The sequence below is a fragment of the Trachemys scripta genome, chromosome 13 (assembly GCF_013100865.1).
Source record: "Trachemys scripta elegans isolate TJP31775 chromosome 13, CAS_Tse_1.0, whole genome shotgun sequence".
NCBI lineage: Eukaryota > Metazoa > Chordata > Testudines > Emydidae > Trachemys > Trachemys scripta.
This window is the reverse complement of record NC_048310.1, coordinates 42,302,674-42,320,195: the sequence shown is the minus strand read 5'-3', so window position 1 is coordinate 42,320,195 and position 17,522 is coordinate 42,302,674. Positions and strand designations below refer to the sequence as shown.

General features: G+C 45.2%; 1 protein-coding gene across 13 annotated transcripts in view; it reads left to right on the top strand.

Annotated features, from left to right (window-relative positions):
- The window catches only part of LOC117886576 (diacylglycerol O-acyltransferase 1-like), a 46,956-nt gene that overhangs the window by 6,645 nt on the left and 22,789 nt on the right, over positions 1-17,522 (top strand). For 8 of the 13 annotated variants that reach the window (XM_034788524.1, XM_034788520.1, XM_034788519.1 and 5 more), the window contains 6 exons: positions 5,971-6,042; positions 9,028-9,115; positions 10,209-10,249; positions 12,016-12,101; positions 15,379-15,431; positions 16,668-16,773. In XM_034788524.1, coding sequence (XP_034644415.1) covers positions 5,971-6,042; positions 9,028-9,115; positions 10,209-10,249; positions 12,016-12,101; positions 15,379-15,431; positions 16,668-16,773 — 446 coding nt within the window. The remainder of the gene's footprint in view (positions 1-5,970; positions 6,043-9,027; positions 9,116-10,208; positions 10,250-12,015; positions 12,102-15,378; positions 15,432-16,667; positions 16,774-17,522) is intronic. The other 5 variants (XM_034788525.1, XM_034788518.1, XM_034788527.1 and 2 more) reach the window with 2 other exon arrangements.

The following is a 17,522-nucleotide window of genomic DNA, read 5'->3' as shown; positions in this document are numbered from 1 at the left end:
AAAACACAGAACAGGAGACATACAATTCTCCCCCAAGGAGTTCAGGCACAAATTTAACTAATGCATTATTTTTTTAAGAAGTGGCATCAGTATGGAAGCATGTCCTCTGGAATGGTGGCCAAAGCATGAAGGGGCATACGAATGTTTAGCATATCTGGCACGTCAATACCTTGCAATGCCAGCTACAAAAGTGCCATGCAAATGCTTGTTCTCACTGTCAGGTGACGTTGTAAATAAGAAGCGGGCAGCATTATCTCCCATAAACGTAAACAAACTTGTTTCTCTTAGGGCTACGCGAATAGCGTAGCTGAAGTCGAAATATCTTGGATCGAATTACCTGGGGTCCACATGGCGCGGGATCGACGGCCGTGGCTCCCCCGTCGACTGCGCTACCGCCGCTCGCTCTGGTGGAGTTCCGGAGTCGACGGTGAGCACGTTTGGGGATTGATATATCACGTCTTAACGAGACACGATATATCGATCCCGGATAAATCGATTGCTACCCGCCCATACGGCGGGTAGTGAAGACATACCCTTAGCGATTGGCTGAACAAGAAGTACGACTGAATGTACTTGTAGGCTCTAAAGTTTTACATTGTTTTGTTTCTGAGTGCAGTTATGTAACAAAAAAAAATCTACATTTGTAAGTTGCATTTTCATGATAAAGAGATTGCACTAGGGTACTTCTATGAGGTGAATTGAAAAAAATTTCTTTTGTTTATCATTTTTACAGTGCAAATATTTGTAATAAAAATAATATAAAGTGAGCACTGTACACTTTGTATTCTATGTTGTAATTGAAATCAATATATTTGAAAATGTAGAAAAACATCCAAAATATTTAATACATTTCAATTGGTATTCTTTTGTTTAACAGTGCGATTAAAACTGCGCTTAATCGCATTGAATTTTTTTTATCACAATGAATTTTTTGGAGTTCATTGTGTGAGTTAACTGCGATTAATCGACAGCCCTAGTTTTTTTCATTGCTTTAGGTAATCTACCTCTCCCAGTGGCAGTAGCTAGGTCAATGGAAGAATGTTTCCGTCATCCTAGACATGTCTACACTGTCGGTTAGGTTGGCATAGCAATGTGAATTTTTCACACCCCTGAGCACCACAGGTATGTGAACCTAACTGTTAAGTATAGACCAGGCCTGAGAATTGTGTCTCTGTATGCGTTGTAAGAAACATTGGAATTCAGCTGCCAGGTCATGTTTTGTATAGTTTCCCCTTCCATGGGGAATCAAGAGGATAGGACACAGAAAACAGAGAAGGTGAAAGTCTATCTTACCATAAAGGTTATAAATGAGAAGTGATGCCCCACTGAAGAGGGGAGTAAAGTATTGCAGCAGTAAATACTGGCTGTTATGGGGCAAACTGAATCACCTGAGCTTATGGTAGTGAAACTGGGGGAAAAGCAGGCAGTATCCCATTTCTCTTGGTATTAATCTATATCCCCACGATCTGGAATCCCAAATCTTCAGGCCAGGATTTCACCCTCTATCATAATGCATGGAATAGGGGTCATTGTGTGCACAGGTAATGCTCATGTCTGTTAGGGGCATGCATAAGGCTGCGAGTTTGTCGTGGAGGTCACGGAAGTCACAGATTCTGTGACTTTTCATGACCTCTGTGACTTCTGCAGCGGCCCATGCAGCTGGCTCTGGGGCTGCTCGAGGAGCCCAGGCAGCTCCTGGGCCAGTTGCACTGGCCACTGCTGGGGAAGTCTTGGGCCCCCCCGTCTCCCAGCAGCAGCAGGAGGAGTTTGGGAGTTGGAGGGGGCTGGGACGCGGGAGGGGGTGAGGGCTCTGGGTGGCGCTTACTTTGTGGGGGAGGCTCCCTGGAAGCAGCAACAGGTCCCTCCCTCAGCTCCTAGCTCTGTGCTGCCTCTGTCCACAGGCACTGCCCCCACAGCACCCCTGAGGCTTCTTCCCCCACAGCACCCGCAGGACTCCCCGGGCTGCCCCCCCATGCACCCATGGTGCCCCCTGGGCCACGCCCCCAGCATCCACAGTGCCCCCCGGGCACCTGCAGCCTGCCCCCCGGGCACCCCTCCTCCACGAGCACCCACGGCACTCCCAAGATTTAGTCGGGTCCTGGACAGGTCACGGGCCGTGAATTTTTGTTTACTGTCTGTGACCTGTCCATGACTTTTACTAAAAATACCTGTGACTAAAACGTAGCCTTAGGCATGCACGGTTTTGAAGATCAGGGCCTTAGTGTTTGTCGTGGGTGCTTTGAAGTTATAAGTTACTGTCATTATCCTTCAACCTGAAACTGTTCCAAATATTGGTTAAACCCATTTCTTTCCTTACTGGAACATTTGTTGATAGGAACAATTTGTGTTTCTTATTCAGCCTTGGGCTATGATGAGGGTAGCATACTTGTAGCGACCAGACACATTGTATCCTCCGTGCCAGATTTTGCAACCCATATGTTGAGTAGGACTGACAGTACTTGTGGAAGTAGTTCCATTGGCTTCCGTGGGATTACCTGTGGGAGTGAGTGCTTCTTCGCATGAATAAATATTGCAGAATCTGTCCCTCCTTGAGCAATTTAGCAGCTACTTCATTTCTTGGAGAAAAAGAAGAAAGCAAGACTAGGAGTCACTGCTGAAGCCTGGGTGAGAATAACAGCCTTTCTGCTGCTTTCTGGATACCTGCAAGGTCCATTAATAATGATTCAGGGAACGTCTACACTACTAAATTAGGTCGAATTTATAGAAGCTGGTTTTATAGAAATCGGTTTTATACAGTCGATTGTGTGTGTCCCCACATAAAATGCTCTAAATGCATTAAGTCGGTGGACCACGTCCACAGTACCGAGGCTAGCGTGGACTTCCGGAGCATTGCACTGTGGGTAGCTATCCCACAATTCCCGCAGTCTCCGCCGCCCATTGGATTTCTGGGTTGAGATCCCAATGCCTGATGATGCACAAACAGTGTCGCGGGGGGTTCTGGGTACATGTTGTCAGGCACCTCCCCCTCCGTCAGAGCAACGGCAGACAATCAATTCACGCCTTTTTACCTGGGTTACCTGTGCAGACAACATACCACGCCAAGCATGGAGCCCGCTCAGCTCAGCTCACCGTCACCATATGCCATCTGGGTGCCGGCAGACGTGGTACTGCATTGCTACACAGCAGCAGCTAATTGCCTTTTGGCAGTAGACAGTGCAGTATGACTGGTAGCCTTCATCGGCGATCTGGGTGCTGGCAGATGTGGGGCTGGCAGACGTGGGGCTGCATTGCTACACAGCAGCAGCTCCTTGCCTTTTGGCAGAGGATGGTGTATTACGACTGGTATCCATCGTCGTCGTACTCCTCAGTGAGTTCAATCAGAGACACCTGGGCAGACATGTTTTGTCTCCTGGCCTATTGAACCGTCTTGACGATGATGGCTAGCAGTCTTAGTACATCATTTTCTGCCAAGCACCCAGAAGATGCTGATGGCTATCAGTCATGCTGCACCGTCTGCTGCCAGCTTAAGATGTAAAAAATAGATGGACCAGATTTGTTCTGTATTCATTTGCTTCCCCCTCTCTCCGTGAAATCAACGGCCTGCTAAACCCAGGGTTTTGAGTTCAATCTTTGGGGGGGGGCCATTCTGTGTGACAGTTGTTTGTGTTTCTCCCTGATGCACAGCCACCTTTGTTGATTTTAATTTCCTGTACCTGTAAGCCATGTCGTCACTCACCCCTCCCTCCCTCTCTCCCTCCCTCCATCAGACAATAGTTTCGCGCCTTTTTTCAGCCCAGACGCCATAGCACTGGGATCATGGAGCCCGCTCAGATCACCGCAGCAATTATGAGCACTATGAACACCACACGCATTGTCCTGGAGTATATGCAGAGCCAGAACATGCCAAAGCAAAACCAGCCGAGGAGGCGATTGCAGTGCGGCGACGAAAGTGATGAGGAAATTGACATGGACATAGACCTCTCACAAAGTACAGGCCCCAGCAATGTGCAAATCATGGTGTTACTGGGGTAGGTTCATGGCGTGGAACATCGATTCTGGGCCCGGGAAACAAACACAGACTGGTGGGACTGCATCGTGTTGCAGGTGTGGGACGATTCCCAGTGGCTGCGAAACTTTCGCATGCGTAAGGGCATTTTTATGGAACTTTGTGACTTACTTTCCCCTGCCCTGAAGCGCCAGAATACCAGGATGAGAGCAGCCTTTACAGTTGAGAAGCGAGTGGCGATAGCCCTGTGGAAGCTTGCAACGCCAGACAGCTACCGGTCAGTCGGGAATCAATTTGGAGTGGGCAAATCTACTGTGGGGGCTGCTGTGATCTAAGTAGCCAACGCAATCAAAGACCTGCTGATATCAAGGGTAGTGACTCTGAGAAACGTGCAGGTCATAGTGGATGGCTTTGCTGCGATGGGATTCCCAAACTGTGGTGGGGCGATAGACCGAACCCATATCCCTATCTTGTCACCGGAGCACCAAGCCACTGAGTACATAAACCGCAAGGGGTACTTTTCAGTGCTGCTGCAAGCCCTGGTGGATCACAAGGGATGTTTCACTAACATCAACGTGGGATGGCTGGGAAAGGTACATGATGCTCACGTCTTCAGGAACTCTGGTCTGTTTCAAAAGCTGGAGGAAGGGACTTTCTTCCCGGACCAGAAAATAACCGTTGGGGATGTTGAAATGCCTATCGTTATCCTTGGGGACCCAGCCTACCCCTTAATGCCATGGCTCATGAAGCCGTACACAGGCAGCCTGGACCGTAGTCAGGACCTGTTCAATTATAGGCTGAGCAAGTGCCGAATGGTGGTGGAATGTGCATTTGGACGTTTAAAAGTGCGCTGGCGCAGTTTACTGACTCGGATAGACCTCAGCGAAGCCAATATTCCAATTGTTATTGCTGCTTGCTGTGCGCTCCACAATATCTGTGAGAGTAAGGGGGAGACATTTATGGCGGGGTGGGAGGTTGAGGCAAAACGCCTGGCCGCTGATTACGCGCAGCCAGACACCAGGGCGGTTAGAAGAATAAGGCAGGGCGCGGTGCGCATCAGAGAAGCTTTGAAAACGAGTTTTGTGACTGGCCAGGCTACGGTGTGAAACTTCTGTTTGTTTCTCCTTGATGAACCCTCCTACCCCTCTTCCCCCCAGTTCACTCTACTTCCCTGTAAGATAACCACCCTCCCCTCCCCCCTTCGAGCACCGCTTGCAGAGGCAATAAAGTCATTGTTACTTCACATTCATGCATTCTTTATTAATTCATCACACAATTAGGGGGATAACTGCCAAGGTAACCCGGGAGGGGTGGGGGAGGAGGGAAGCATCTGGTGGGGTGGGGGAGGAGGGAAGGACAAGGACACACTGCAGTTTAAAACTTTAAAACTTTAACTCTTATTGAAGGCCAGCCTTCTGATGCTTGAGCAATCATCTGGGGTGGAGTGGCTGAGTGGCCGGAGGCCCCCCCACCGCGTTCTTGGGTGTCTGGGTGAGGAGGCTATGGAACTTGGGGAGGAGGGCTGTTGGTTACACAGGGGCTGTCGCGGCGGTCTCTGCTCCTGCTGCCTTTCCTGCAGCTCAACCATACGCTGGAGCATATCAGTTTGATGCTCCAGCAGCCAGAGCATCAACTCTTGCCTTCTGTCAGCAAGCTGACGCCGCCTATCCTCTTCAGCCCACCACCTCTCCTCTCGTTCATATTGTGCTTTTTTGCACTCTGACATTGACTGCCTCCATGCATTCTGCTGTGCTCTGTCAGCGTGGGAGGACATCTGGAGCTCCGAGAACATATCATCTTGAGTCCGCCGTTTTCTCCTTCTAATCTTCACTAGCCTCTGTATAGGAGAAACATTTGCAGCTGGTGGAGGAGAAGGGAGAGGTGGTTAAAAAAGACACATTTTAGAGAATAATGGGTACACTCTTTCACGTTAAATTTTGCTGTTTACATTACACAGCACATGTGCTTTCGTTACAAGGTCGCATTTTTCTTCTTATATTGAGGGCCTGTCGGTTTGGTGTGAGAGATCACTCACGCAGTGCCAGGCAACAGAATTCAGCTTGCAGGCAGCCATGGTAAGCCACAGTCTTTTGGCTTTTTTAACCTTCATAACATGTGGGAATGGTTTCAAACAGTAGCGCCCTCATTTCCCATACCAAGGACCCGTTGGATTGTCCATTTAAAATGGGTTTGCAATGTAAAAGGAGGGGCTGCGGTTTCTGGGTTAACATGCAGCACAAACCCAACTACTCCCCCCCCCCACACACACCCAATTCTCTGGGATGATCACTTCACCCCTCCCCCACCACCGCGTGGCTAACAGCGGGGAACATTTCTGTTCAGTCAAGCAGGAACAGGCACCTCTGAATGTCCGCTTAATAAAATCACCCCATTTCAACCAGATGACCGTGAATGATATCACTCTCCTGAGGATAACAAAGAGAGATAAGGAATGGATGTTGTCTGCATGCCAGCAAACACCGGGACCATACGCTGCCATGCTTTGTTATGCAATGATTCCAGACTACGTGCTACTGGCCTGGCCTGGTAAAGTGTCCTACCATGGCGGACGGGATAAGGCAGCCCTCCCCAGAAACCTTTTGCAAAGACTTTGGGAGTACATGAGGGAGAGCTTTCTGGAGATGTCCCTGGAGGATTTCTGCTCCATCCCCATACACGTTAACAGACTTTTCCAGTAGCTGTACTGTCCGCGATGGCCAGGGCAAATTAATCATTAAACACGCTTGCTTTTAAACCATGTGTAATATTTACAAAGGTACGCTTACGAAAGATCCCTTTTGTGCCCTCAGGGTCTGGGAGCATGCCTTGGGTGAGTTCGGGGATTACTGGTTCCAGGTCCAGGGTGATAAACATATCCTGGCTGTTGGGGAAACCGGTTTCTCCGCTTCCTTGCTGTGAGCTATCTTCATTGTCTTCATCATCATCATCATCTTCCACGTACCCCGAACCCGCTTCCCTGTTGCACGATTCTCCATTGATGGAGTCAAAGCACACGGTTGGGTAGTGGTGGCTGCACCCCCTAGAATGGCATGCAGCTCCGCGTAGAAGCAGCATGTTTGCGGCTTTGCCCCAGACCTTCCGTTTGCCTCTCTGGCTTTGTGGTAGGCTTGCCTTAGCTCCTTAATTTTCACGCAGCACTGCTGTGCGTCCCTGTTATGGCCTCTGTCCTTCATTGCCTTTGAGACTTTTTCTAATATTTTGCCATTTCGTTTATGGCTACGGAGTTCGGCTAGCACTGATTCGTCTCCCCATATGGCGAGCAGATCCCGTACCTCCCGTTCTGTCCATGCTGGAGTTCTTTTGCGATCCTGGGACTCCATCATGGTTACCTGTGCTGATGAGCTCTGCGTGGTCACCTGTGCTCTCCACGCTGGGCAAACAGGAAATGAAATTCAAAAGTTCGCGGGGCTTTTCCTGTCTACCTGGTCAGTGCATCTGAGTTGAGAGCACTGTCCAGAGCGGTCACAATGAAGCACTGTGGGATAGCTCCCGGAGGCCAATAACCTCGAATTCTGTCCACACTACCCCAAATCCGACCCACAAAGGCTGATTTTAGCGCTAATCCCCTCGTCGGAGGTGGAGTAAAGAAACCGGTTTAAAGGGCCCTTTAAGTCGAAAGAAAAGGCTTCGTCGTGTGGACGTATCCAGGCTTAATTCGATTTAACGCTGCTAAAGTCGACCTAAACTCGTAGTGTAGACCAGGCCTAAGACTTGTCATCCCCTAGATCCCCAAGCACTTTTCCCTGACAAAGGAGGAACACATTTTACAGCTAGTGAAACAAACCAGGTCTTCTGAATTCTAGTCTAGGGTGGGGTCTTCTAGGCCACACTACCACCCTATGACATTACTGCCTTCTACGGTTGGCCTATAAGATTAGGACTTGCTTACATAGGAAGGAAGAATTCCATGCATCGCTACAGGCTGGGGACTGACTGGCTAAGGAGCAGTTCTGCAAAAAAAGACCTGGGGATTACAGGATGAGAAGCTGGATATGAGTCACCAGTGTGCCCTTGTTGCCAAGAAGGCTAATGGCATATTGGGCTGTATTAGTAGGAGCATTGCCAGCAGATCGAGGGAAGTGATTATTCCCCTCTATTGAGCACTGGTGAGGTCACACCTGGAGTATTGCGTCCATTTTTGGTCCACCCACTACAGAAGGGATGTGGACAAATTGGAGAGAGTCCAGCGGAGGGCAATGAAAATGATTAGGGGGCTGGGGCACATGACTTATGAGGAGAAGCTGAGGAAAGTGGGCTTGCTTAGTCTGCAGAAGAGAAGAGTGAGGGGGGATTTGATAGCAGCCTTCAACTACCTGAAGGGGGGTTCCAAAGAGGATGGATCTAGACTGTTCTCAGTGGTGGCAGATGACAGAACAAGGAGCAATGGTCTCAAGTTGCAATGGGGGAGGTCTAGGTTGGATATTAGGAAACACTATTTCACTAGGAGGATGGTGAAGCACTGGAATGGGTTCCCTAAGGAGGTGGTGGAATCTCCATCCTTAGAGGTGTTTAAGGCCTGGCTTGACAAAGCCCTGGCTAGGATGATTTAGTTGGGAATTGGTCCTGCTTTTAGCAGGGGGTTGGACTAGATACCTTCTGAGGTCCCTTCCAACCCTGATCTTCTATGTAGTTCATGGCAAGTCGGGTATAAATCTACTCTGCACTAGCCTGCTGTGCACTAAGTGTCCGTGTGGACCCTGCTACTATGCACTAAGATTTCCCCAGTACACTTTAATCTACTGTTTCAACGCAGCGTACTGCACAACTGAACTGTTAGTGGACATCAGCAGGGTCCACGTGGACGTTTAGCATGTAGGAGGCTAGAACAGGGTAGATTTACACCCAATCCAGCGTGCCACGAACTAACTGTTCATGTAGACAAGCTCTTAATTTCAAAGTTTTCTAAGAAGCCACTGAAGAGGAAAATTAAAGTGAGAATATATTTGTCTTTCAGATACTACCGTCTCTATTGAAAACTACATTTTCAATAAAAATGAAAATGGAAGCATTACAGTCATTCTTCGTTTTTTTCCCCTTAGCTGTCATACGTTGTGTGAATCCCTATTATCGTATGGGAGTGGATTCAACAATTTTCAAGGCATTTTTAACTGGTCTGTAGTCCTATTGGTAAGTGGAAAATCACCAAGTAACGTAGACCGATAATAGATGTTTGATTAGTGTTTCTGACTTTAAACCCTTACAGGGAGGTGCTGAATAGATTAAACCTTTCATGATTTACTTGGTAATACTTACAAAAATGTTTGGTATTTCTTGTCTCAGCTCCTAAATTTAGAGCCAGCAGCTGTCACTTCTTTGTTGTACCAAGTCAGTAACTTTCCATTCTCTTTGTGTTCCTTTATGTATATCACTAACTCTTTGCAAGTACCTGCAGCTTAGAATTGTGGGGAAATGGTGGGGAAATGCATTTTTCCTTTAGGGAGAAGTTGATACAACATGAAGCCCTGTTTAATGTGGGTCAGTATATTTCTCTAGTAGATCCCAGTGAATCAGTGTGATTCCCCACAGTTTCAGACCCCTGAAGTCAATGGAATTTTGTGGGTGTAAATCTGGTGTAATGCCATGGAGAGCCAGACTCAATATATGTGTTTTGTTTGTTTTAGAGAGAGGACTTCTCTTCTTCCTAGAGAGGGAAAGCAAGCCTTGCTCAGCCAACTGAGCAAAGCAATCAGTCCTTTCTTCCATTTTCATCATTAGGGTTTAACACCCTCCCTCCCTGAAATTTGTCACCTCGCATAGCAGGCTTCTTGTAACTGATTCTCTTCTCACACCAGCTATGCACAGATGTAACTCCATTATGGGGGGTGACTCCTGACTTCCACCTTAGGACAGAAGAATAAGATCTGTTGTCTTCCCTGGGATCTATTGAATAGATTGTGGATTTTTTTCAAGCAGAATAAAACAAATGTCATCAAGAAATGTAAGAAATTGGAGTTGGTGATCAGTTTGGGAAAAAAGAGGCTATTCTCTTACATAAACTTGACTATTCTGAATGGACCCATCAGCTTCTTTTGAGCTACTCTGGCTTATTCTAATTAAAGGAAGCCAAAAGAATGCGTTTGTCATCAACTTTTTGGTTTGTGTAAAGGAAATTAGTTCTTGTAGGCTACAGGCAAGCTGTTTCCAGCCAATCTGAATGCTGATATTTTAAATGCGTTTTTGCATAGAACTCTGGTGAACTGTGTATATTCCTTTACTCTAGGTCCTCACACATGTTCACATGAGCCTGGAGAATTTCATCAGGTAAGTATGTCACTAAAAAAGAAAAGCAGTGTTTCACAGTTCTGGGGAACTTGAATTCTTAGTTGCAGGGGGAGTAGGCGTATATTGACTGAAGAGTCATTCTGTGATTAATCAGTAAACAACAAAAAAAGAAACAACTGCATCAAATTTTCCCCTGAACACTATGACGGTGTCCCAGAATTGTTTGCTGGACAGGACGGCATAGTGGTCTAAGCTTCAGATTTCAAAATACCTAGATTCTCTACCCATGGTTTCAAATCCCAGCATGATTAACTCAGCCCTTCAGCCTTCAGTGGTGGATAAGTTAAGTTCCATGATGTTTACTAAATAATTTAGTCCTTAGAAACCTGTTTGTTCTGCCTGAACATTAACAATCCCATGGTATGTTTCAGACGAGTACAGGTTTGCCCTGCTGTCCTTGACCAAAATTCCTGGGCATCCCCCAGTCATGCTGTGCATCATTTGTCCACCTGATTGCTGCCTTCCACTGCCAAAGTAGCTGCATTTCTGGGCTGCTGTATGGTTATAGGACCCTTCTTCTGGTGTCCAAGAGTGGGGAAGGATGCAAAGAAGTTGCTTTACTGACTCCCTGTGTAGGGGCTGTCCCGAATCATATTGTGTAGAGCATGCAGCATCCTCATGTGTTCATCTGCCACGTAGACCCTATGCAGCCTCCAAGCCGGAGGGCGCCCACGGCAGAATCTTGTCCATAATTTGTGAAATATTTTGGGATCCTTTGGAGTGAAAGATGCTACAGAAGTGTAAGACCAGATCTTCAGCTGGGGCTAATTGGTGCAAATCAATTGAACTCAATGGATCTACACCAGTGTACACCCTCTGAGAATTTGGCCCGTATAATATGATTACTATCAGAACCAGCTCAGCAAGGATATTTTGCATTATTGTAGGACCCTTATTTTATGAACTAATTGGGAACCGAAAATTTAATAAAATTGAAATCTGAAAATTACAGTAGGTACACTGCATACGTGAATGTAGTAATTGTTCAGTGAGTGTCCTTAATGAATGGTATATGTATACAGCATCCCTGATTTTTCTTTGAGGGAACTGCCTTTCTTCGCTTCCAGATCTCTTAGTCTTTTCAAACCTGTACAGCCGCTTGAACATTGGCTGAGGGATTGGAGTCACATTTGGCAGCAGAAAAAAGGTTCCTATAACTGGCCGTTCATAAAATCAGGGTTCTACTGTATTTGGAAAAAACTATTAACCTTGGAAAAGGGGAATGTAAACCAGGGGAACCAACTAACAGGTCCATCTGAAGAGGAGTGAAGCAGCACATGTTGTCCACAATCTCCACTTCTTTAGGAGACTCCGAACCTGTCAGTGCATCCTAGCAAGTGGGCAAGACTGGCTAGTGAGTGCCAGGGAATGTGTGCTGATTTAATGCATCTTCTGGGCACATGCCACTTGCAAGGCTCCTGCAGAACCCTCACCAACATTTTAAAACTGCTCCCTCTGGTGGAACCCCTGGGTGATGTTAAATTATAGTGTCTCTGCTGGAGCAAAGAGAGAATATGGGGGGATCGGATTTCAGTCCTCGATCTCAAAAGTTGGGGGAATCATGCTCTCTGTTTTGAACAACTACAGTTGGGAGAGGTTTGGGGATTCAAGATCTGGGGGAGTGAGTAGGAGAAATGACACAAGCATCTTTTCTGAGTTTGACAATTAGGTAGAAGTGTAGTATCCATGGTTCTAAGTATCAAACCATAGAGTTTCTGCACCACCTCACTGTTTTTCTCTCTCAGATATGGACTGCTATTTGACCCGGTAAAGATAATCTCCGTTTTCCTGAAAGACCCCTATAAGTGGCCAGCAGTATATCTCATTGCTGGTAAGATGACAGTGTGCAAATATCATTTGCTGAATACTTAATGGTGTCACTTTTGAATTTAACACCATCCCATGAATATTTCTATAACAAATGTATTTTCTCTGCACTTTTCTGGATCACAAGCAGCATCCAGTTTTATCATACAAACCCAGATGTGGATTTTTGGCAGGGTTTAAATCCCTGGTAGGAGAGGCAGCGTAGCTTCTGGTTTTCTCTTTTTTGCATATTTCCATATTTACGAGCAGCGTTAAGGAAAGCAAACAAAAGCACATTCAGTGAGAATGCCAAACCCAGGATGAACCTAGCTCAATAATTTAGTGATGCTTTGAGACTTGGATTTTCCTAAAACAAGGCGTTAAAAATCTATCTCCTAGCAATGAAGTCTCAGGGCCAAATACACCAATGGTATAAGAAGCTGTAACTCCACTGGAGAAAGCAGAGTTGAATCCATTTACACCTATCATGAATTTTAGCTTCTAGGAGAGAGACTTGAGAGGAAGAGTTTCTGTTCCATTCTATTGATTAGCCTGTTGTCCTCATCACCACAGTGTCTGAAGCCAGGTCTACACTAGGAATGCTTTGTTGGTATAGCTGTGCTGAGCATTATACAGGCAAAGTGCTGCTAGAATGGTCGTAGCTTATAACCTGCGCTTTTGACAGTATGTTTTTTCTCAGGCCCCGGAGGAAAATACGGGTGAGGGTGAGAGTACTGTGATGTTGTGCAGTCTATATGGTTTTATAAAAACATGATAATAAGTGAATATAATGTAACTGGGATAGCTTTAGAAAAATATGGTAAAAAGTGAATATAATGTAACTAGGGTATGCTTCATGCAAAAGGTCTCTTGTAAGGTATCATTACAAAGCTTATAATCTACTGAGTGTGATCATCCAATTTGTATAAATGTACCACTCTTGTATCTAAAACTAGAAATATAAAATATAACTCTGAGGGCCTATTGTAATTATGTAAAGTGTGGGCCATTAAGAATGGTTTGGAATCTTGATGACTCCCATGTCTGCAGATGGCTGGGTTTACCTGTGAGTATTCCTGTATATGTGTGTGCTGGCAAGTGAGTAAAGAAGTCTTGCAGTGACATGTGATCATGTCACCTGAACTGGAATCCATCTTTAACCCGGTGCTTTTCCAGTGAGGGCGGGTGGAAACCCAGAGGGACAAAGGGTTCCCACCTTATGCAAAAGATATATAAAGGGGTGGAAGAGAACAAAGGAGAGAGAGGAGCCATCATGAAGAATCCCCTAGCTATCACCTGAGCTGCAACAAGAGCTGTACCAGGGGAAAGAATTGTGCCCAGGCCTGGAAGGTGTCCAGTCTGAGAAAAAGCTTACTGAAGTATCTCTGAGGGTGAGATTATCTGTATTCAGTTTGATTAGGCATAGATTTGCGCATTTTATTTTATTTTGCTTGTGACTTACTTTGTTCTGTCTGTTACTACTTGGAACCACTTAAATCCTACTGTCTGTATTTAATAAAATCACTTTTTATTTAGTAATTTACTCAGAGTATGTATTAATACCTGGGGGAGCAAACAGCTGTGCATATCTCTCTATCAGTGTTATAGAGGGCGAACAGTTTATGAGTTTACTCTGCATAAGATTTATGCAGGGTAAAACGGATTTATTTGGGTTTAGACCCCATTGGGAGTTGGGCATCTGAGTGCTAAAGACAAGCACACTACTGTGAGCTGTTTTCAGGTAAACTTGCAGCTTTGGGGCAAGTGATTCAGACCCTGGGTCTGTGTTGGAGCAGACGGGAGTGTCTGGCTCAGTCAGACAGGGTGCTGGAGTCCTGAGCTGGCAGGGAAAACAGGAGCAGAGGTAGTCTTGGCACATCAGGTGGCAGCTCCCAAGGGGGTTTCTATGATCCAACCCGTCACAAGTACGAGTCCCCCAAAAGTGCACTTTTGCTGGTATAACTACATCTGCAATAGGGGCTTCTCCAGGACAGCTATATTGGTCAGGGATCACACCTTTTCACACCCCTGACCAACATAGTTATGCCAGCAAAATGTTGTGACCTAAGTGCCTTCCAGTGGTGCATTTAGCAACAAGACTAACATCTATCACATGTGACTTGTTCTCTCTCTCCCCCAGGGGAGATTTGTGTGTGCAACGGAGTGCTTTGTTTTGGTAGGGTTTTGTTTGAGTTTTAAAATGTCTATGCTGGTCTGTGTTAATGTTGGAGAAGACAGGTCAGAGGAGTACACCTGGCACGTGGAGCAGAAGGTGAGGAGGTTTGTAGTTAGTACAATTGATCGGATTCTGCAGCTATTGTGCATGCACAGTTCCTATTAACTTCAGAATGGCTGTATATCTTAAACCTTCCTGATTTACAGAGCAGTTTGCTGCCTTTTTCCCAGCAAGTGCAGATACGTAGAAATAGTGAGCAGTTTTAAAAATGCTAATCATTTAAAAAATCTAAATCAGCTCTGAAAATAAAGATCTGATACGATTACCCCACACTCCAGCAGGATGCTGTGGAAAACAGCATGGAATTCAAGTGGATTTTGGCTTTAAGTGGTGGTGGTGGTTTTCACTGTAGAGCACAGGAAAAGAGATACTCAGCTCCTTGTTATTAATGAGAACTGCACATCTCATTCCCCACATATGGCACTAAAAATTTAACCATATGGTGCTTGTTGTTTTACATTTTCCCTTCAGCTTCATGCAAAGTCCAGTTTTGGACAAAAGATCTAAGAGGGGTTGTAGGAAAAGACATTTTCCCTTCCCCAACCCAGCCGGTTGATGCTGAGCATCTGCATAGCCACTTCAATAGCGCATGTGCTTTAATAACAACTGGGGCCCATATGCCTTCCTAAGTGAGCAGTTTAGAACTGTCCATATAGTAGCTGCTCCCTATGCCACTCTTCTACATGACCTCTGTCACACCACATTCCACTGCATGCTGTCCCTGTCCTTGCAGGGAACCACAGTTGTTCCACAGTGTGTTTAGGGCCTTCCACTTCTGTGGAGCAGAGTTTAGCATTTAGCCCTGGGAGCTATGATTTCATTCTGTCTGAAGTGTCATCTTGGTGTTGGATCACATTCAGAACAGCATATTCACAACCAGAAGGGCTAGAAACAGCATTTTAAAAAAATGAAAGCTTCCATTCTGCTGAAACTTGTAGATCTCCAGAAAAGTTCTAGTAGAACATGTCACTGCCCACCAGTTGAGTCCTACCCGTGCACTTACTTACCATAGATGTGTTTGATACAGATTTATTTCCTGATGTTTTATTATTTTTCTTCCTTTCAGCCTCTGTTTTGTTTGCACTTCCTGCAGTTTTTATAGAAAGGTATTTAAGAAAGGTAGGTGAACTGGTTGTTCGCTATGCATTGTGCTTGCTCTCTGGAATGATATTTCTGACTGAACACTTCTTGTTATAAGAACAGGGGTACTTGTGGCACCTTAGAGACTAACAAATTTATTAGAGCATAAGCTTTCGTGGACTACAGCCCACTTCTTCGGATGCATATAGAATGGAACATATATTGTGGAGATATATATACACACATACAGAGAGCATAAACAGGTGGGAGTTGTCTTACCAACTCTGAGAGGCCAATTAATTAAGAGAAAAAAAACTTTTGAAGTGATAATCAAGATAGCTCAGTACAGACAGTTTGATAAGAAGTGTGAGCATACTTACAAGGGGAGATAGAATCAATGTTTGTAATGGCTCAGCCATTCCCAGTCCTTATTCAAAGCGGAGTTGATTGTGTCTAGTTTGCATATCAATTCTAGCTCAGCAGTCTCTCGTTGGAGTCTGTTTTTGAAGTTTTTCTGTTGTAATATAGCCACCCGCAGGTCTGTCACTGAATGACCAGACAGGTTAAAGTGTTCTCCCACTGGTTTTTGAGTATTTTGATTCCTGATGTCAGATTTGTGTCCATTAATTCTTTTGCGTAGAGACTGTCCAGTTTGGCCAATGTACATGGCAGAGGGGCATTGCTGGCACATGATGGCATATATCACATTGGTAGATGTGCAGGTGAACGAGCCAGTCCACGAAAGCTTATGCTCTAATAAATTTGTTAGTCTCTAAGGTGCCACAAGTACTCCTGTTCTTCTTTTTGCGGATACAGACTAACACGGCTGCTACTCTGAAACTTCTTGTTATGGATCTACTGGGAGAAGTGAAATACCCCTAAGCCATTATTGATTGTAAAGAACATTAGTAGCACAGTTTAATGCACTCGCGCATTTCAGCTTTGGAGATCAAGAATCAAATGTAGATTTGGTCACCAGTAAAATGAGTTATGTGGCCTCAGTCTGGCTAGCTTTTTATCAGTCCTAAACTACCACACAGTTGGCACAACTTTCAGTCTTTGAGTCGGAGACTGGAGTTGAAATATATCTTGGACGCTAAGATGATTGGTCTTTGGTAAAGGTATATGGAGGAAGCTTGCAACATTCCTAATTTTCCTTTCTGTCCAGCACTTTCATGAGCAGTAAATTCACCAAAAACATCCTGATTTAGAAAGCACTATAGTGTTAAGGCCAAAGAATCACTGGTTATGCTATAACATTATTATCCTTTGTAGGTTCGTGGCTCTGAAAGCATTGGTTTGGTGTTGCAGTCAGTTAACCTCCTTTTACTGGTAACATTCCCAGCTGTGATGGTTTATAGAATGCAAGCCATAACTCCAGGTGAGAGACGCTTGTTATGTGCTAGAGGTATTTATGGCCAGCACTATAATGTAATGTGCAGTTTGTCACACAACAGATGTGTTTGTCTTCAGGTGGGAGGAGAAGGGAAGGGCTGCTGGCCACAATATATTGTTTTTAAAATTCAATATGACAAAGTATTTAAAAGTGTTTTGGGCAGTCTTGGTAATTCAGGATCATGTGGTCTCTGAACAGTGCCACAGAACAACAGGCATTAACATTCTGACTTGGACATCTCGAAGTTCTTTTAGTAATGTGCATGCATATTCATCTGACTTGTTTGGCATGCAGAATATAAAAAGACAGTTCTTCAAGATATTCTATCCTTCTGTGCCAAGTGTTCTGTTCCCTGGCCCCTTTGTACGTGTGTGTAGCTTCTGTCAGGGATGATGATAATAAGTCTGCGTACCAAGAGGAGTCCGGAGTCCCAGTTCTCCTCTCTCAAAGTTTATGATGTTAACAGAAACCTTTGTTGGTCTATAGCCTCATATAATACATACATGCTTGTACAGTAGATTATTAGGCCATTTATCCCAAATTCTAATTTAAAGCACTGCTCCCACAAGTAGACATATTTTTAAAATCTATTTTAGGAAATTTTTGGGTACTTGTTTATATTCCTTTTCCCAATATACCTGTGCGTAATATAAAACCCTGCTCATTCTGGCAAATGTATCCTTCAGTGTCCCAGTCTGGCACCAGGTCACTTCCATTGTAGTGACCTGTGATGT